At 39.0% G+C, this 22,882-nt stretch overlaps 1 protein-coding gene across 1 annotated transcript; it reads right to left on the bottom strand.

The window, feature by feature from the left end:
- Positions 1 to 5,798: 5,798 nt before the first annotated feature.
- Positions 5,799 to 10,536, bottom strand: LOC139391699 (glutathione S-transferase rho). The gene is made up of 6 exons (XM_071139170.1): positions 10,258 to 10,536; positions 9,899 to 9,964; positions 8,401 to 8,506; positions 7,228 to 7,346; positions 6,375 to 6,463; positions 5,799 to 6,276 (listed from the first exon to the last, which is right to left on the bottom strand). The coding sequence occupies exons 1-6, from the start codon at positions 10,423 to 10,425 to the stop codon at positions 6,144 to 6,146; spliced, it is 681 nt and encodes a 226-aa protein (XP_070995271.1). The 5' UTR covers positions 10,426 to 10,536; the 3' UTR covers positions 5,799 to 6,143.
- Positions 10,537 to 22,882: the final 12,346 nt, after the last annotated feature.

Consider the following 22,882-nt stretch of genomic DNA (forward strand, 5'->3'; position numbering starts at 1 on the left):
TAATGAGCCCTATATTAAAGACATTTAATGAGCCCTACATTATTAAAGACATTTAATGAGCCCTATATTAAAGACATTTAATGAGCCCTATATTAAAGACATTTAATGAGTCCTACATTAAAGACATTTAATGAGTCCTACATTAAAGACATTTAATGAGCCCTACATTATTAAATACATTTAATGAGTCCTACATTAAAGACATTTAATGAGTCCTACATTAAAGACATTTAATGAGCCCCACATTATTAAAGACATTAAATGAGCCCTACATTATTAAAGACATTTAATGAGCCCTATATTAAAGACATTTAATGAGTCCTACATTAAAGACATTTAATGAGTCCTACATTAAAGACATTTAATGAGCCCTACATTATTAAATACATTTAATGAGTCCTACATTAAAGACATTTAATGAGTCCTACATTAAAGACATTTAATGAGCCCTACATTATTACAGACATTTAATGAGCCCTACATTAAAGACATTTAATGAGCACTATATTAAAGACATTTAATGGGTCCTACATTAAAGACATTTAATGAGCCCTACATTAAAGACATTTAATGAGCCCTACATTAAAGACATTTAATGAGTCCTACATTAAAGACATTTAATGAGTCCTACATTAAAGAAATTTAATGAGTCCTACATTATTAAAGACATTTAATGAGCCCTACATTAAAGACATTTAATGAGCCCTATATTAAAGACATTTAATGAGCACTACATTATTAAAGACATTTAATGAGCCCTATATTAAAGACATTTAATGAGCCCTATATTAAAGACATTTAATGAGCCCTACATTATTAAAGCCATTTAATGAGCCCTACATTAAAGAAATTTAATGAGTCCTACATTATTAAAGACATTTAATGAGCCCTACATTAAAGACATTTAATGAGCCCTATATTAAAGACATTTAATGAGCACTACATTATTAAAGACATTTAATGAGCACTACATTATTAAAGACATTTAATGAGCCCTATATTAAAGACATTTAATGAGCCCTACATTAAAGACATTTAATGAGCCCTACATTAAAGACATTTAATGAGTCCTACATTAAAGACATTTAATGAGTCCTACATTAAATAAATTTAATGAGTCCTACATTATTAAAGACATTTAATGAGCCCTACATTAAAGACATTTAATGAGCCCTATATTAAAGACATTTAATGAGCCCTATATTAAAGACATTTAATGAGCCCTACATTATTAAAGACATTTAATGAGCCCTACATTATTAAAGACATTAAATGAGCCCTACATTAGAGACATTTAATGAGCCCTATATTAAAGACATTTAATGAGCCCTACATTATTAAAGCCATTTAATGATCCCTACATTATTAAAGACATTTAATGAGCCCTATATTAAAGACATTTAATGAGCCCTACATTATTAAAGAACTTTAATGAGCCCTACATTAAAGACATTTAATGAGCCCTATATTAAAGACATTTAATGAGCCCTACATTAAAGTCATTTAATGAGCCCTACATTAAAGACATTTAATGAGCCCTACATTATTAAAAACATTTAATTAATGAGCCCTACATTAAAGACATTTAATGAGCCCTATATTAAAGACATTTAATGAGCCCTACATTATTAAAGACATTTAATGAGCCCTACATTATTAAGGACATTTAATGAGCCCTACATTAAAGACATTTAATGAGCCCTATATGAAAGAGATTTAATGAGCCCTATATTAAAGACATTTAATGAGCCCTACATTATTAAAGACATTTAATGAGCCCTACATTAAAGACATTTAATGAGCCCTATATGAAAGAGATTTAATGAGCCCTATATTAAAGACATTTAATGAGCCCTACATTATTAAAGACATTTAATGAGCCCTACATTATTAAAGACATTTAATGAGCCCTATATTAAAGACATTTAATGAGCCCTATATTAAAGACATTTAATGAGTCCTACATTAAAGACATTTAATGAGTCCTACATTAAAGACATTTAATGAGCCCTACATTATTAAATACATTTAATGAGTCCTACATTAAAGACATTTAATGAGTCCTACATTAAAGACATTTAATGAGCCCTACATTATTAAAGACATTAAATGAGCCCTACATTATTAAAGACATTTAATGAGCCCTATATTAAAGACATTTAATGAGTCCTACATTAAAGACATTTAATGAGTCCTACATTAAAGACATTTAATGAGCCCTACATTATTAAATACATTTAATGAGTCCTACATTAAAGACATTTAATGAGTCCTACATTAAAGACATTTAATGAGCCCTACATTATTACAGACATTTAATGAGCCCTACATTAAAGACATTTAATGAGCACTATATTAAAGACATTTAATGGGTCCTACATTAAAGACATTTAATGAGCCCTACATTAAAGACATTTAATGAGCCCTACATTAAAGACATTTAATGAGTCCTACATTAAAGACATTTAATGAGTCCTACGTTAAAGAAATTTAATGAGTCCTACATTATTAAAGACATTTAATGAGCCCTACATTAAAGACATTTAATGAGCCCTATATTAAAGACATTTAATGAGCCCTATATTAAAGACATTTAATGAGCCCTACATTATTAAAGACATTTAATGAGCCCTACATTATTAAAGACATTAAATGAGCCCTACAATAAAGACATTTAATGAGCCCTATATTAAAGACATACAGTCCTACATTATTAAAGACATTTAATGAGCCCTACATTAAAGACATTTAATGAGCCCTATATTAAAGACATTTAATGAGCACTACATTATTAAAGACATTTAATGAGCCCTATATTAAAGACATTTAATGAGCCCTATATTAAAGACATTTAATGAGCCCTACATTATTAAAGCCATTTAATGAGCCCTACATTATTAAAGACATTTAATGAGCCCTATATTAAAGACATTTAATGAGCCCTACATTATTAAAGACATTTAATGAGTCCTACATTAAAGACATTTAATGAGTCCTACATTAAAGACATTTAATGAGCCCTACATTATTAAAGACATTTAATGAGCCCTACATTAAAGACATTTAATGAGCCCTACACTAAAGACATTTAATGAGCCCTACATTAAAGACATTTAATGAGTCCTACATTAAAGTCATTTAATGAGCCCTACATTATTAAAGACATTTAATGAGCCCTACATTGAAGACATTTAATGAGCCCTATATTAAAGACATTTAATGAGCCCTATATTAAAGACATTTAATGGGTCCTACATTAAAGACATTTAATGAGCCCTACATTAAAGACATTTAATGAGCCCTACATTAAAGACATTTAATGAGTCCTACATTAAAGACATTTAATGAGTCCTACATTAAAGAAATTTAATGAGTCCTACATTATTAAAGACATTTAATGAGCCCTACATTAAAGACATTTAATGAGCCCTATATTAAAGACATTTAATGAGCCCTATATTAAAGACATTTAATGAGCCCTACATTATTAAAGACATTTAATGAGCCCTACATTATTAAAGACATTAAATGAGCCCTACATTAAAGACATTTAATGAGCCCTATATTAAAGACATTTAATGAGCCCTACATTATTAAAGCCATTTAATGAGCCCTACATTATTAAAGACATTTAATGAGCCCTATATTAAAGACATTTAATGAGCCCTACATTATTAAAGACATTTAATGAGCCCTACATTAAAGACATTTAATGAGCCCTATATTAAAGACATTTAATGAGCCCTACATTAAAGTAATTTAATGAGCCCTACATTAAAGACATTTAATGAGCCCTACATTATTAAAGAACTTTAATGAGCCCTACATTAAAGACATTTAATGAGCCCTATATTAAAGACATTTAATGAGCCCTACATTAAAGTCATTTAATGAGCCCTACATTAAAGACATTTAATGAGCCCTACATTATTAAAGACATTTAATGAGCCCTACATTATTAAGGACATTTAATGAGCCCTACATTAAAGACATTTAATGAGCCCTATATGAAAGAGATTTAATGAGCCCTATATTAAAGACATTTAATGAGTCCTACATTAAAGACATTTAATGAGCCCTACATTATTAAATACATTTAATGAGTCCTACATTAAAGACATTTAATGAGTCCTACATTAAAGACATTTAATGAGCCCTACATTATTAAAGACATTAAATGAGCCCTACATTATTAAAGACATTTAATGAGCCCTATATTAAAGACATTTAATGAGTCCTACATTAAAGACATTTAATGAGTCCTACATTAAAGACATTTAATGAGCCCTACATTATTAAATACATTTAATGAGTCCTACATTAAAGACATTTAATGAGTCCTACATTAAAGACATTTAATGAGCCCTACATTATTACAGACATTTAATGAGCCCTACATTAAAGACATTTAATGAGCACTATATTAAAGACATTTAATGAGCCCTACATTATTAAAGACATTTAATGAGCCCTACATTATTAAAGACATTTAATGAGCCCTACATTATTAAAGACATTTAATGAGCCCAAGCCTTAATGATTGTGATGTTATCCAATCTACCTCATCCCCATACGGTTATTTATTTGTACTCCTTTGCACCCCAGTATCTCTACTTGCACATTTATCACTCCAGTGTTTAATTGCTAAATTGTAATTATTTCACCACTATGGCCTATTTATTGCCTAACCTTGTTTGCGGGGGGGGGGGGGGGGGGGGGGCAGGTAGCCTAGTGGTTAGAGCGTTGGACTTGTAACCGAAAGATTGCAAGATTGAATCCCTGAGCTGACAAGGTAAAAATCTGTCGTTCTGACCCTGAACAAAGCAGTTAACCCACTGTTCCTAGGTAGTCATTGAAAATAAGATTTTGTTTTTAACTGACTTGCCTAGTTTAAAAAAATATATATATTTTTTCTATTGTATTGACTGTATGTTTGTTTATTCCATGTGTAACTTTGTGTGGTTGTTTGTGTCACACTGATTTGCTTCATCTTGGCCAGTTGTAAATGAGAACTTGTTCTCAACTGGCCCTACCTGGTTAAATAAAGGTGTTCTCAACTGGCCCTACCTGGTTAAATAAAGGTGTTCTCAACTGGCCCTACCTGGTTAAATAAAGGTGTTCTCAACTGGCCCTACCTGGTTAAATAAAGGTGTTCTCAACTGGCCCTACCTGGTTAAATAAATGTGTTCTCAACTGGCCTACCTGGTTAAATAAAGGTGTTCTCAACTGGCCCTACCTGGTTAAATAAAGGTGTTCTCAACTGGCCCTACCTGGTTAAATAAAGGTGTTCTCAACTGGCCCTACCTGGTTAAAGGTGTTCTCAACTGGCCTACCTGGATAAATAAAGGTGTTCTCAACTGGCCCTACCTGGTTAAATAAAGGTGTTCTCAACTGGCCCTACCTGGTTAAATAAAGGTGTTCTCAACTGGCCCTACCTGGTTAAATAAAGGTGTTCTCAACTAGCCTACCTGGTTAAATAAAACATGTATAACGTCGAGGAAGACGACCGATTAAACATTAAAAAGCCTGAGTAGATCGAGCGACAGTGAGTATTATCACTCAGATCATTGGAAATGAGCAACAACCATGACGTCACATCTTGTCAGCCGTTACCTTAGCGACAACCATGACGTCACAGCTTGTCAGCCGTTACCTTAGCGACATCCATGACCGCACAGCTTATCAGCCGTTACCTTAGCGACATGAAAGCCCTGTTCGTTTGAACAACATCTCAATGCGTACACTCATGTAGACTACATTTGATTTACCTTGACTATACACAACAAACATTTCAGTAGCAGTGTTTGGTATGATTTTAATTCATTCTACACCAGCTATGTGGTTCTGTACACAAAATACAGACATGATATGGAGGATGTTCGTAAAAACACACGTTGTGATTCACGTTTCAGTTAAAGTGTATTTATAAACAAAATACAGACATTATACGGAAAAATCATGTTACAAAAACCCCAGAAAGGCAAAAATAATAATAATTGTGTTCACTTGGTAGAAAACTACTTGACTGATACTCATGATACCCACATTTAAAGCTTGTGTTTCCCGCGGTTACAACAGTGATATAGGAGGAAGTGCCTATTAAACATCCTTCAGATAAAATGTGTTGTGTGTTCCTGTGAGTCTCAGAACTCCTTGAGAGTGTCCCCTCCCTGAGGGTTTTCCAGCCAGTGTGGGGGCCAGGTAGCTTTAACACTGGGTCTGTCCTTCACCATACTGTAGTACGCACCCAGTTTGGGGTAACGCGCCGTAGACAGCCTGGAGGGAGAGAATACATCATTCATCTTTGCCTGTGGGAGGAACATATTCATTGATCCATCCGTCATCCCATTGACACTACACGGCGAAACGCTTACCCAAAGCGGAAGGCGTAGGCAATCACAGGGAAGACAATAACGTCAGCCAATGAGAAGGCTTTTCCTGCCAGGTAAGAACCCACCTCCGCCTGGAAACAAGCACATTTATTAAGTCTCGTTCACACTGGCAGTTCGATGTGACTCAAAACCTTGTTTTTAACATATTTACAAATGATTTTCCCTGCAGTCTGAACAGCCAAAACACACATCAGTTATGTCAAAACACAAATCTGATTCCCGGCCATGGGACTCGGAATATCAAAGCCACCTGGGGGCAAATACTGTTACCAGGCAGATGTTGTTGCTAGCTAGCTACTCGGTTGACAAGAACATGTGGTTGCTAAGTAGCTTGTTAAATTGTTTACAAACAAATAAGTGCTAGCTAGCCGACCGCTGTAGCCAGCCGACCGCTGTAGCCAGCCCACCGCTGTAGCCAGCCCACCGCTGTAGCCAGCCAAAAGGACTCATTTTGAAAGTCGGATCATCTGATTCATTAAAGCGTTCTTACGCCATGATTCTGAACATTCAAAACAAACTGGGGAAACGTCCACGACAGGCATCGTCCACGACAGGCATCGTCGTCACCTTAAGCTTGTTACATAACTTCTAAGTGACAGGAAACACAAGCAGCCTACGCCACCGTTCATACACACCCGGTGTTACCATGACAACTAGCGTAGCCGTGTCAGCACAATTGTCTGAACACGCACATCCGATTTGTGTCTCGTGAAGATTTCTGTTTGGACAGTCAGTATTCCGGAATGGATTTGGGGGGAAAAAAAAACTAAAAAGATTTTCGCATTAAAGCTTTAGTCTACCAACAACTGGTGTGTGTGTGTGTGTGTGTACCCACCTTCTGAAAGTATCCCTCCCACAGTTTGATTTCAGCGGCCAGGTTCTCCTTGTTCCTCTTGATAGCGGAGTCATGTCTCTCTCCCTCGGGGACACGGTAGTTGTAGTAGATGACGTTACCTGAGAGACAAACGTCAAAACAAAGTCATAGAAGGCATCATCATATGGCCCCTCAAGTTTCAAGAACCATGTGGGGGGTGCTAGTTGTCATGGTAACAACAGGTGTGTATGAACGGTGGGGGGGGGCCTGTATGAGAGAATATTATAAGTGAATCACAGATGAAAAGACATCGTTCTCCACTTCACATGTCCTAGAACATGTTGTCTAGGCCTCCAACCCTCCACGCTGAGCATGTTATCAAGGCCTGTAAATCCCCCTCCCTCTGGGCCCCTGGTCTACACTAAAGCACTACACAGGGACGCAGCCGGCATGCGATTGGACAGATCACACAATAGCACCTGGGTTTGACGACTGTGTGGTAACACTCGTTGGAGGTTTATCTATTTTAACTGTTGTTGACTGTGCAGCTTTAAGAAATGTTTAAAGAATGGTTGCGTCCCCAAATAGAACCCTATTCCCTATATAGTACACTACTATGGAACCCTATTCCCTATATAGTACACTACTTTAGACCAGGGGCCCTATATAGTGCACTACTTTAGACCAGGGGCCCTATATAGTGCACTACTATAGACCAAGGGCCCTATATATTGCACTACTATAGACCAGGGGCCCTATATAGTGCACTACTTTAGACCAGGGGCCCTATATAGTGCACTACTATAGACCAGGGGCCCTATATAGTGCACTACTATAGACCAGGGGCCCTATATAGTGCACTACTATAGACCAGGGGCCCTATATAGTGCACTACTATAGACCAGAGCCCTATATAGTACACTACTTTAGACCAGGGCCCTATATAGTACACTACTTTAGACCAGGGCCCTATTAAAAGAAGTGCATAGGGTGCCATTTGAGACAGAGGCCATGGCATCAGTCCTGTTGGGAATATGGCGCAGTCCAACATCAGCTTTTTGAACTAGAGCTTTACTCTGGGGTGCCGAGCATCTGAATAACAGCCAAGCAGCACATGACCATTGTTGCCCAGAGGGCATCATGACCCTGTTGTCAAGGAACAGTTGTGTGTGTGTGTGTGTGTGTGTGTCTTACTGAGTTTGTCACTGAAGTTGAGGACCTCAAACATGCGCTGGTACATCAGGGCCTGCTCTAGTTGGCCCTCAGGAATCAACTGGGGTCCCTGGGACCTGAACCGGCTCTGTCAGGGGAGAGAGAGCGACACAGAGAACTGGGGTCAACTCAGAATAACAGTCAACTCTTACTGTGCAGTGCATTAGTGACACCTAGTGGGGGCAATACCAGCTGAGCAGTACACTACATTTGATGAGCTGATATATTGAACAAACTTTAAATTAAAGTATCCCTTTCGTGATCTCATCGAGTTCCTACAAACAAAAATATATATATAAATCAAAAGAGGGAACAGTAACACACTTATAAACTGGGTGGGTCGAGCCCACAACGCTGAAAGCCGTGGTATATCAGACTGTATACCACGACAAAACATTTGCTCTTCTAATTACATTGGCAACCAGTTTATAATATCAGTAAGTCACCTCTTGAGGCTGGTGGTACATGGCCAGTATATCAAGGCTAAGGGCTGAATCCAGGCACTCTGTCCTTATTCAGGTCTAAGTAAAACAAAATACCTCTATCTAGTAGTAGCTAGCTATGGACCTTTGGTCAAAAATAGGTGTATTACTGATGTCACCGTCTTGTAAGTGTGTACAATGCTGGGACTCAAATGTCAGTAGGTGTTCATTGTTGTAGTCAAAGGGTTTGGGGGGGGGGGAGGGGAGGTTCCTAACGTAGCCTGCTTAAAGGGACATTTCAAATTCATCAGCACCACCAACATGTAAAAATGGCTTGTTTCTATGTTGCAGGAGAAAAAAAAACGATTGAGGAATGATTTTCCAATGACATCATTGACAATGCCTATTCATAATCGATTTAAAAATATATATATATATATTCTCACCTGATGTTGGAGTGGTGCTGCAGATTCATACGAAGTTAAAATATTTTGAAGTGTCCCTTTAAAATGGATATTCCAACATATCAATTATTGACCAGTTTTATCTTGGGGAAAAAAATGACCCCAGTCACAGATGCCAACTGCTTTAGCGCCTATGGACGATAGTAGGGTCTGATCGGGGGCGTTCTGCCCCTGAATAAGGTTAGTTTCCCCACACGGTCTCCTTGTTACAGAAAGACAACTAGCCATCTAGCGCTCTGGACACCGGGTGTAAGAAGTCATTGGGAATGAAGTAGAGTTCGTTAACAGTTTATGGATCTGTGCAAAACCTCTACATTGAGTATCTTGTTTGTTTCAAAGATTATTTCTCCTCGATTATATGAAAAAAGGGGCATTACGGCATGTTTCAAAAAACGGGAAATAATTTATCCAAGCACAAGCAGTTTACAGCACAATGACGTCAATAAATATAAGTTGGACTGTAGTTGAAAATATTGCTCAGCTTTGTTGAAACAATGGAGATAATTATACCCATCTTAAATCAGGCTAGTTAGACCTAGCTCTGGCCCAGGGCGTTTCTCTATTAGTAAAACTAGTTAACGACCCAGATCTTACCTCCAGGTACATGCATGCTGCATATGACTCGTTGAGTATGTTGTCTCCGTGTTTGAAAGCAGGGAGCTGGGAGGGAGAAGAAACGCTGAGGTGAGCATGACAATGCACTTCTGCATAGCCGTTATGCAATAGGTGTGTGTGTGTGGTCCAAACGTCTACACAACGGACTAGAATACGCATACAAACAACACTTTACCACATTATAGAGACTGCAGAGGAAATGGGAAACTGCAGCACAGCAAACTACAACAAATCAATGTATGATTTCTGTGTAGGGACTTGCCAAGTGGCAAAACGATAGTGTGTGCTGTTGTAGGTTACTCTTTTAAAAATGTCTAATAATAAAAGCCAAACACTACCTGTCCTCTGGGATTGATGTCCAGGACTTCTTTAGACTTGTGCTCTGCTTTCTCGAAGGACAGAAGTTTCTGATTGTATCCCTGCAGTTGCTTTTCCTCCAGAGCGATCATGACACGCCAGCACGGAGGAGAGCCGGAGCCCCAGAGAAGTGTCATGTCCTTGGCCATGATTGGAGACTCGACCGCAAAAGTAGAAATCGTTTTGTATGAGTGGCGAAAGAACACGGCTGGTGAATGACCGTTGTTCTGCAGTTATATAACGATTTGTTAGTATCGACTGGATTGGTTCAATATGAACACGCCTATCTTTTGTAGCGTGCGCAGAATCAACACCGGAAGTCACTCAGGATTCGAATCTATTTTTATTTTATCCACGGCGCCATCTGAAGAAAAATAGATTCGCAGCCAAATTTGCTTTAGATATGTATCTATCCCCTCTGTTTAACCTGCAACAACCCTAACTCAACCTCTTCTTGCAAAAAAATAAAATAAAATGCTGATCTCGTCCTTGGAATGAAAAAAGCAATACAACAATGATACATCGAATATCACTGTGTATCTATCAGTTTAACAAAGCCTATCCGTTACCTTCAATGTGCGAGTCATGACAGTCCGGTTCTACTGGTCTTCTATCAACAAATGAATTACGCATAGTCATGTAGGCTACAGCACAAAGGAAGTCATATCAAATTATATTTGTCACATGCGCCGAGTACAACAGGTGTAGACATTACCGTGGAATGCTTAGTTACAGTACGATGTCTTTCCAAACAATGCAGAGTTAAAAAGTGAAGAATCAGCATAATAGAAAAAAAGGAAATAGTACACATTAGCATCGAATAGCCCCCCGTAATATGCAACTTTTCAGGGAAGTTAGGAACCAATATACACAGGCAGTTAGGAAAGCAAAGGCTAGCTTTTTCAAACAGAAGTTAGGAACCAATACACACAGGCAGTTAGGAAAGCAAAAGGCTTTTTCAAGCAGAAATGTAAATCCTGTAACAGAAAGTCCAAAAGGTTCTGGGACACTGTAAAGTCCATGGAGAATAAGAGCACCTCCTTCTGGGACACTGTAAAGTCCATGGAGAATAAGAGCACCTCCTTCTGGGACACTAAAGTCCATGGAGAATAAGAGCACCTCCTTCTGGGACACTGTAAAGTCCATGGAGAATAATAACACCTCCTTCTGGGACACTGTAAAGTCCATGGAGAATAAGAGCACCTCCTTCTGGGACACTAAAGTCCATGGAGAATAAGAGCACCTCCTTCTGGGACACTGTAAAGTCCATGGAGAATAATAACACCTCCTTCTGGGCCACTGAAAAGTCCATGGAGAATAAGAGCACCTCCTCCCAGCTGCCCACTGCACTGAGGCTAGGAAACACTGTCACCAAATATAAATCAACGATAATTGAGAATTTCAATAAGCATTTTTCTACGGCTGGCCATGCTTTCCACCTGGCTACCCCTACCCCAGTCAACTGCCCGGCACCCCACTACAGCAACTTGCCCAAACATCCCCATTTCTCCTTCACCCAAATCCAGATAGCTGATGTTCTGAAAGAGCTGCAAAATCTAGATACCTACAAATCAGCCAGGCTAGACAATCTGGACCCTCTCTAAATTTATCAGCCAAAATTGTTGCAAACCCTGTTACTAGCCTGTTCAACCTCTCTTTCGTATCGTCTGAGAACCCCAAAGATTGGAAAGCTGCCGTGGTCAACCCCCTCTTCAAAGGGGGAGACACTCTAGACCCAAACTGCTACAGACCAATATCTATCCTACCATGCCTTTCTAAGTTCTTCGAAAGCCAAGTTAACAAACAGATCACCGACCATTTCGAATCCCACCGTACCTTCTCCACTATGCAATCTGGTTTACGAGCTGGTCATGGGTGCACCTCAGCCACGCTCAAGGTCCTAAACGATATCATAACCTCCATCAATAAGAGACAATACTGTGCAGCTGTATTCATCGACCTGGCCAAGGCTTTCGACTCTGTCAATCACAACATTCTTATCGGCAGACTCAACATCCTTGGTTTCTCAAATGACTGCCTCGCCTGGTTCACCAACTACTTCTCAGACAGAGTTCAGTGTGTCAAATTGGAGGGCCTATTGTCCAGACCTCTGGCAGGCTCTATGGGGGTGCCACAGGGTTCAATTCTCAGGCCGACTCTCTACTCTGTATACATTAATGATGTCACTCTTGCTGCTGGTGATTCTTTGATCCACCTCTACACAGACGACACCATTCTGTATACTTCTGGCCCTTCTTTGGACACTCTATTAACTAACCTCCAGATGAGCTTCAATGCCATACAACTCTCCTTCTGTGGCCTCCAACTGCTCTTAAATGCAAGTAAAACTAAATGCATGCTCTTCAACCGATCGCTGCCCGCACCCGCCTGCCCGCCCAGCATCACTACTCTGGACGGTTCTGACTTAGAATATGTGGACAACTACAAATACCTAGGTGTCTGTTTAGACTGTAAACTCTCCTTCCAGACTCGCATTAAGCATCTCCAATCCAAAATTCAATATAGAATCAGCTTCCTATTTCGCAACAAAGCCTCCTTCACTCATGCTGCCAAACATACCCTTGTAAAACTGACTATCCTACCAATTCTTGACTTCAGCGATGTCATTTACAAAATAGCCTCCAACACTCTACTCAGCATATTGGATGCAGTCTATCACAGTGACATCCGTTTTGTCACCAAAGCCCCATATGCTGCCCACCACTGCGACCTGTATGCTCTCGTTGGCTGGCCCTCGCTTCATATTCGTCGCCAAACCCACTGGCTCCAGGTCATCTATAAGTCTTTGCTAGGTAAAGCCCTGCCTTATCTCAGCTCACTGGTCACCATAGCAGCACCCACCTGTAGCACGCGATTCAGCAGGTATATCTCTCTGGTCACCCCCAAAGCCAACTCATCCTTTGGCCGCCTTTCCTTCCAGTTCTCTGCTGCCAATGACTGGATCGAATTGCAAAAATCACTGAAGCTGGAGACTCATATCTCCCTCACTAGCTTGAAACTATGGGGGCGCTATTTCATTATTAGATAAAAAAACGTGCCCGTTTTAAGCGCAATATTTTGTCACGAAAAGATGCTCGACTATGCATATAATTGACAGCTTTGGAAAGAAAACACTCTGACGTTTCCAAATCTGCATCGATATTGTCTGTGAGTGCCCCTGAACTGATGCTACAGGCGAAACCAAGATGAAACTTCAAACAGGAAGTGAGCAAAATTTTTGAGGCGCTGTTTTCTATTGTCTCCTAACATGGCTGTGAATGCGCAAGGAATGAGCCTACACTTTCTGTCGTTTCCCCAAGGTGTTTGCAGCATTGTGACATATTTGTAGGCATATCATTGGAAGATTGACCATAAGAGACTACATTTACCAGGTGTCCTGGTGTCCTGCGTCGAAATTGGTGCGCAATCTCCAGCTGCAAGCATTCTTCCATGTGATTCAGACGTGAAACCAGACTTCCACGAACGATATATCATCGAAGAGATATGTGAAAAACACCTTGAGGATTGATTCTAAACAACGTTTGCCATGTTTCAGTCGATATTATGGAGTTAATTTGTAAAAAAGTTCGGCGTTTTGATGACTGAATTTTTTAATATATATATTTTTTTTTTTTTTTTTTTCGGTTTTGAACAAAACGGAGCGATTTCTCCTACACAAAGAATCTTTTTGGAAAAACTGAACATTTGCTATCTAACTGAGAGTCTCCTCATTGAAAACATCCGAAGTTCTTCAAATGTAAATTATTTTATTTGAATGCTTTTCTTGTTTTTGTGAAAATGTTGCCCGCTGAATGCTACGCTAAATGCTACGCTAAATGCTACGCTAAATGCTACGCTAGCTATCAATACTGTTACACAAATGCTTGTTTTGCTATGGTTGAAAAGCATATTTTGAAAATCTGAGATGACAGTGTTGTTAACAAAAGGCTTACCTTGAGAGCTAGCATATTTATTTCATTTCATTTGCGATTTTCATGAATAGTTAACGTTGCGTTATGGTAATGAGCTTGAGGCTGTATTCACGATCCCGGATCCGGGATGGCTAGTATCAAGAGGTTGCACCAGCTGTATGAGCAGCTCACAGATCACTGCACCTGTACATAACCCACCTATAATTTAGCCCAAACAACTACCTCATCCCCATATTGTTTTTTGTTGTTGTTTTGTTTGCTCCTTTGCACCCCAGTATCTCTACTTGCACAGTCCTCTTCTGCCGATCTACCATTCTAGTGTTTAATTGCTATATTGTAATTACTTCGCCACCATGGCCTATTTATTGCCTTACCTCCCTTATCTCACCTCATTTACACACATTGTATATAGACTCATTTTTCTACTGTATTATTGACTGTATGTTTGTTTTATTCCATGTGTAACTCTGTGTTGCTGTTTGTGTCGCACTGCTTTGCTTTATCTTGGCCAGGTCGCAGTTGTAAATGAGAACTTGTTCTCAACTAGCCTACCTGGTTAAATAAAGGTGTTCTCAACTGGCCCTACCTGGTTAAATAAAGGTGTTCTCAACTGGCCTACCTGGTTAAATAAAGGTGTTCTCAACTGGCCTACCTGGTTAAATAAAGGTGTTCTCAACTGGCCTACCTGGTTAAATAAAGGTGTTCTCAACTAGCCTACCTGGTTAAATAAAGGTGTTCTCAACTGGCCTACCTGGTTAAATAAAGGTGTTCTCAACTGGCCTACCTGGTTAAATAAAGGTGTTCTCAACTAGCCTACCTGGTTAAATAAAGGTGTTCTCAACTAGCCTACCTGGTTAAATAAAGGTGTTCTCAACTGGCCTACCTGGTTAAATAAAGGTGTTCTCAACTGGCCTACCTGGTTAAATAAAGGTGTTCTCAACTAGCCTACCTGGTTAAATAAAGGTGTTCTCAACTAGCCTACCTGGTTAAATAAAGGTGTTCTCAACTAGCCTACCTGGTTAAATAAAGGTGTTCTCAACTAGCCTACCTGGTTAAATAAAGGTGTTCTCAACTAGCCTACCTGGTTAAATAAAGGTGTTCTCAACTAGCCTACCTGGTTAAATAAAGGTGTTCTCAACTAGCCTACCTGGTTAAATAAAGGTGTTCTCAACTGGCCTACCTGGTTAAATAAAGGTGTTCTCAACTAGCCTACCTGGTTAAATAAAGGTGTTCTCAACTGGCCTACCTGGTTAAATAAAGGTGTTCTCAACTAGCCTACCTGGTTAAATAAAGGTGTTCTCAACTAGCCTACCTGGTTAAATAAAGGTGTTCTCAACTAGCCCTACCTGGTTAAATAAAGGTGTTCTCAACTGGCCCTACCTGGTTAAATAAAGGTGTTCTCAACTAGCCTACCTGGTTAAATAAAGGTGTTCTCAACTGGCCTACCTGGTTAAATAAAGGTGTTCTCAACTGCCCTACCTGGTTAAATAAAGGTGTTCTCAACTGGCCCTACCTGGTTAAATAAAGGTGTTCTCAACTGGCCCTACCTGGTTAAAGGTGTTCTCAACTGGCCCTACCTGGTTAAATAAAGGTGTTCTCAACTGGCCTACCTGGTTAAATAAAGGTGTTCTCAACTGGCCCTACCTGGTTAAATAAAGGTGTTCTCAACTGGCCCTACCTGGTTAAATAAAGGTGTTCTCAACTGGCCTACCTGGTTAAATAAAGGTGTTCTCAACTGGCCCTACCTGGTTAAATAAAGGTGTTCTCAACTGGCCTTACCTGGTTAAATAAAGGTGTTCTCAACTGGCCCTACCTGGTTAAATAAAGGTGTTCTCAACTGGCCCTACCTGGTTAAATAAAGGTGTTCTCAACTGGCCCTACCTGGTTAAATAAAGGTGTTCTCAACTAGCCTACCTGGTTAAATAAAGGTGTTCTCAACTGGCCTACCTGGTTAAATAAAGGTGTTCTCAACTGGCCCTACCTGGTTAAATAAAGGTGTTCTCAACTGGCCTACCTGGTTAAATAAAGGTGTTCTCAACTGGCCCTACCTGGTTAAATAAAGGTGTTCTCAACTGGCCCTACCTGGTTAAATAAAGGTGTTCTCAACTGGCCTACCTGGTTAAATAAAGGTGTTCTCAACTGGCCCTACCTGGTTAAATAAAGGTGTTCTCAACTGGCCCTACCTGGTTAAATAAAGGTGTTCTCAACTGGCCCTACCTGGTTAAATAAAGGTGTTCTCAACTAGCCCTACCTGGTTAAATAAAGGTGTTCTCAACTGGCCCTACCTGGTTAAATAAAGGTGTTCTCAACTGGCCCTACTTGGTTAAATAAAGGTGTTCTCAACTGGCCTACCTGGTTAAATAAAGGTGTTCTCAACTGGCCTACCTGGTTAAATAAAGGTGTTCTCAACTGGCCCTACCTGGTTAAATAAAGGTGTTCTCAACTGGCCCTACCTGGTTAAATAAAGGTGTTCTCAACTGGCCCTACCTGGTTAAATAAAGGTGTTCTCAACTGGCCCTACCTGGTTAAATAAAGGTGTTCTCAACTGGCCCTACCTGGTTAAATAAAGGTGTTCTCAACTAGCCCTACCTGGTTAAATAAAGGTGTTCTCAACTAGCCAACCTGGTTAAATAAAGGTGTTCTCAACTGGCCCTACCTGGTTAAATAAAGGTGTTCTCAACTGGCCTACCTGGTTAAATAAAGGTGTTCTCAACTGGCCTACCTGGTTAAATAAAGGTGTTCTCAACTGGCCTACCTGGTTAAATAAAGGTGTTCTCAACTAGCCTACCTGGTTAAATAAAGGTGTTCTCAACTGGCCTACCTGGTTAAATAAAGGTGTTCTCAACTAGCCTACCTGGTTAAATAAAGGTGTTCTCAACTAGCCTACCTGGTTAAATAAAGGTGTTCTCAACTGGCCTACCTGGTTAAATAAAGGTGTTCTCAACTGGCCTACCTGGTTAAATAAAGGTGTTCTCAACTGGCCTACCTGGTTAAATAAAGGTGTTCTCAACTAGCCTACCTGGTTAAATAAAGGTGTTCTCAACTAGCCTACCTGGTTAAATAAAGGTGTTCTCAACTAGCCTACCTGGTTAAATAAAGGTGTTCTCAACTGGCCCTACCTGGTTAAATAAAGGTGTTCTCAACTGGCCTACCTGGTTAAATAAAGGTGTTCTCAACTGGCCTACCTGGTTAAATAAAGGTGTTCTCAACTAGCCTACCTGGTTAAATAAAGGTGTTCTCAACTAGCCTACCTGGTTAAATAAAGGTGAAATAAAAATAAATACATAATCAGTATAGATAATAAACAGAGTAGCAGCATGTTTTTTTGCGTGCGTGTTTTGTGTGTGTGTGTAGGTAGGTGTAGGTAGGTGTAGGTAGGTGTGTGTGTGTGTATAGGTGTGTGTGTAGGTAGGTGTGTGTGTGGGTAGGTGTAGGTGTGTGTAGGTGTGTAGGTGTGTGTGTGTGTGTGTAGGTAGGTGTGTGTGTAGGTAGGTGTAGGTGTGTGTAGGTGTGTAGGTGTGTGTGTGTGTGTGTAGGTGTGTGTGTAGGTAGGTGTGTGTGTGTATATAGGTGTGTGTAGGTGTGTGTAGGTAGGTGTGTGTGTGTGTAGATGTGTGGGTGTTTGTAGATGTGTGTGTGTGTGTAGATGTGTGTTTGTGTGTGTAGGTGTTTGTAGGTAGGTGTGTGTGGATAGGTGTGTGTAGGTGTGTGTGTGTGTATAGGTGTGTGTGTAGGTGTGTGTGTGTGTGTATAGGTGTGTGTAGGTGTGTGTAGGTGTGTGTGTATAGGTGTGTGTAGGTGTGTGTGTGTGTGTAGAGTCAGTGCAAAAAAAAGGGGGTCAATGCAAATAGTCCAGGTTGCCATTTGATTATATACTGTATTCTATACTGATTATATACTGTATTCTATACTGATTATATACTGCATTCTATACTGATTATATACTGTATTCTATACTGATTATATACTGCATTCTATACTGATTATATACTGTATTCTATACTGATTATATACCCTATTCTATACTGATTATATACTGTATTCTATACTGATTATATACTGTATTCTATACTGATTATATGCTGCATTCTATACTGCTTATATACTGTATTCTATACTGATTATATACTGTATTCTATACTGATTATATGCTGCATTCTATACTGATTATATATACTGTATTCTATACTGATTATATACTGATTCTATACTGTATTCTATACTGATTATATACTGATTATATACTGTATTCTATGCTGATTATATACTGATTATATACTGTATTTTATACTGATTATATACTGCATTCTATACTGATTATATTCTGATTATATACTGTATTCTATGCTGATTATATACTGATTATATACTGTATTTTATACTGATTATATACTGCATTCTATACTGATCATATACTGATTATATACTGTATTCTATATTGATTATATACTGATTATATACTGTATTCTATACTGATTATATACTGTATTCTATACGGTATTCTATACTGATTATATACTGTATTCTATACTGATTATATACTGTATTCTATACTGTATTCTATACTGTATTCTATACTGATTCTATACTGTATTCTATACTGATTCTATACTGATTATATACTGTATTCTATACTGATTCTATACTGATTTTATACTGTATTCTATACTGATTATATACTGATTATATACTGTATTCTATACTGATTCTATACTGTATTCTATGCTGATTATATACTGATTATGTACAGTATTCTATACTGATTATATACTGTATTCTATACTGATTCTATACTGTATTCTATGCTGATTATATACTGATTATATACTGTATTCTATACTGATTATATACTTTATTCTATACTGATTATATACTGTATTCTATACTGATTATATACTGATTCTATACTGTATTCTATACTGATTATATACTGATTATGTACAGTATTCTATACTGATTATATACTGTATTCTACACTGATTATATACTATAATCTATACTGATTATATACTGTATTCTATACTGATTATATACTGATTATATACTGTATTCTATTCTACTGTATCTTAGTCTGTTCCGCTCTGACATCGCTCAGCAATATATGTATATAGTCCTATTTCATTCCTACTTAGATTTGTGTGTACTGGGTATATGTTGTGTAATTTGTTAGATATTACTGCACTGTAGGAGCTAGAAGCACACGCACACACACACCAGGTAGCCTAGCGGTTAGAGCGTTGGGCCAGTAACTGAAAGACCGCTAGTTCAAATCCTTGAGCCCACCAGGGGAAAGCATCTGCCGACTTGCCCCCTGAGCAAGGCACTTAACCCTAATTGCTCCGGGGTCACCGTTGATAATGGCTGACCCTGGCCGAGACCCCGCTCTCCGAGGGTGTCTCAGGGGGAGTTGAGAATATGCCACAAAACTAAAGCACCCTCATAATTATCACACAGACATTTTACTGAACAATGTCGTTGTATTGCAGGGTGTGTTTACATAGCATTTCAGGTGAAAGGAGTAACAGATATTAAATCCAACAGGTTTTAGTGTCCAGTTCACTGTTTGACATTAACTAGAATATTCTCACATATCCACAAATCAAAGTCCATTTCAAGTAACAGCCACAGAACCAAGCACAAATTATAACTCACAGAATAGCCCTTCTCTTTGTCTCTCAGGCTATAAAAACACAGATTCAGATCCACAGATTTTATTATAATATAATACAAACATAAAAAACACACTAAAACATAATAATCTATACAGATTGCTTTACATTTCAACCTATTTTTTAAAAATTTTGTTCTTATAATTTATAAACAGTTGTTCATGGACGTGTGTGATATTCCATTCTTTTTAATTCTAATTTTCTTCTATTCGAGAACAACGTCACGTCTCAGAGAAATAAGGTGGCGCGTTACAGACTGACTTACAGATTAGTTCAGTTTTCACACAGGAACGAGAAACTCCTTCTTCCTAAAACCAATAGAAAGTTATATGGTACCCATCCTTTCGAGTGATCTGGCATAGTTTTTTAAAAATTTTACCTTCAAGTCAGTTAAGAACAAATTCTTATTTGCAATGACGGCCTAGGAACAGCTGCCTGTTCAGGAGCAGAACGACTTACAGTCAGCTCGGGGATTTGAACTTGCAACCTTTCGGTTAGTAGTCCAACACTCTAACCACTAGGCTACCCTGCCGCCCCAGAGACCTGAAGCTCCCAGACACTTAGAATGTAGCTCTGACAGGTTAACAGGGTTTGTTGGTTCTCTATCCACTTGATCACATATTATACCCTTACTGGTGTGTAGTACTTAAGTAAAACATACTTTAAAGTACTTTTTTGGGGTTTTGAATGTTTAGCAGGACAGGAATGGTCCAATTCACACACTTATCAAGAGAACATCCCTGGTCATCCCTACTGCCTCTTATCTGGAGGACTCACTAAACAGAGAACATCCCTGGTCATCCCTACTGCCTCTTATCTGGAGGACTCACTAAACAGAGAACATCCCTGGTCATCCCTACTGCCTCTGATCTGGAGGACTCACTAAACAGAGAACATCCCTGGTCATCCCTACTGCCTCTGATCTGGAGGACTCACTAAACAGAGAACATCCCTGGTCATCCCTACTGCCTCTGATCTGGAGGACTCACTAAACAGAGAACATCCCTGGTCATCCCTACTGCCTCTGATCTGGTGAACTCACTAAACAGAGAACATCCCTGGTCATCCCTACTGCCTCTGATCTGGAGGACTCACTAAACAGAGAACAACACAAATGCTTTGTTTGTAATTTATGTCTTGAGTGTTGGAGTGTGACCCTGGTTATCCGTAAATAAAAAATAAAAAATTCAATGGTGCCGCCTGGGTTACTTAATATAAGGAATTTACTTTTGATACTTAAGTATATTTAAAACCCAAATACTTTTAGACTTTTAGTCAACTAGTATTTTACTGGCTGACTTTTAGTCAAGTAGTATTTTACTGGCTGACTTTTACTCAAGTAGTATTTTACTGGCTGACTTTTAGTCAAGTAGTATTTTACTGGGTAACTTTTACTTCAGACATTTTCTAATAAGGTATCTTTACTCTTACTGACAGTATGATAATTAGGTCCTTGTCCCACTTCTGTATAGCCTCAGGTTGTTGTGGTAAAGGGTTTGGGTATTTGGGTGGGTGGGGGGGGGGGGGGTGTATAATAAGAGTAGGGGTGTTAACCCTGGTGTCCTGGCTAAATTCCTCATAACATCATGGCCAGCTAATAATCCCCAGCTTGCAATTGGCTCATTCCTCTTCCTTGTAACTTTTTATTTTTTACCTTTATTTAACTAGGCAAGTAAAATTCTTATTTTCAATGACAGCCTAGGAACAGTGAGTTAACTGCCTTGTTCAGGGGTCAGAACGACAGATTTTGTACCTTGTCAGCTCGGGGATTTGAACTTTCGGTTACTAGTCCAATGCTCTAACCACTAGGCTACCCTGCCGCCCAAGGCAGCGTGTGTAATTATTGAATCGTGATGAACAGTCTTTAGAATTCCTGCTCCAATGTTGTTGTCAAAGGTCATGACCCCATTCTTTACTGTGAGAGGAAATGAGTGAAACTTGATTCTGTCTTTAAACCCTGCTTGTATAAAAAGTTATAGTCCTACTGTAGGGTAGGTAGAAACGCAGCAAGTTACAGGCCTACTGTAGGTAGGTAGAAACGCAGCAAGTTACAGGCCTACTGTAGGTAGGTAGAAACGCAGCAAGTTACAGGCCTACTGTGGGTAGGTAGAAACGCAGCAAGTTACAGGCCTACTATAGGTAGGTAGAAACGCTGCAAGTTACAGGCCTACTGTAGGTAGGTAGAAATGCAGCAAGTTACAGGCCTACTGTAGGGTAGGTAGAAACGCAGCAAGTTACAGTCCTACTGTAGGTAGGTAGAAACGCAGCAAGTTACAGGCCTACTGTAGGTAGGTAGAAACGCAGCAAGTTACAGGCCTACTGTAGGGTAGGTAGAAACGCAGCAAGTTACAGGCCTACTATAGGTAGGTAGAAACGCAGCAAGTTACAGGCCTACTGTAGGTAGGTAGAAACGCAGCAAGTTACAGGCCTACTGTAGGTAGGTAGAAATGCAGAAAGCAACAACTATTCTCCCTTTGTTTGTTTCAGATATATAGGCTGTAACTGTTAAATCAACTACAAATATAAATTATAATCATTCTATCAAAGTGATGAATCTGTTTCCAATCTGTTTCCGATCTGTTTCCGATCTGTTTCCAATCTGTTTCCAATCGGTTTCCAACCGGTTTCCGATCTGTTTCCAATCGGTTTCCGATCTGTTTCCGATCTGTTTCCGATCTGTTTCCGATCGGTTTCCGATCGGTTTCCAATCTGTTTCCAATCGGTTTCCAATCGGTTTCCAATCGGTTTCCAATCGGTTTCCAATCTGTTTCCAATCTGTTTCCAAGCCATGAGGCATATTGAAGAAGTCACATTTTGAGATTCATTCTCATTTAAACCACCTTCCTCTTTTTCCACAAAATACATTTCACTTTCCCTTATCTCTATTTTTTTTCTCCTTCATTCCTTGAAGGGCTTCAACAAAGACGCCATTATCAACCACAGACACATGAAGCTAACGCGTGATTCGCCTCCGGTACAACAGAAGCTACTGACAAGGCCACCGA

Source organism: Oncorhynchus clarkii, chromosome 32 (genome assembly GCF_045791955.1).
Source record: "Oncorhynchus clarkii lewisi isolate Uvic-CL-2024 chromosome 32, UVic_Ocla_1.0, whole genome shotgun sequence".
Lineage (NCBI taxonomy): Eukaryota > Metazoa > Chordata > Actinopteri > Salmoniformes > Salmonidae > Oncorhynchus > Oncorhynchus clarkii.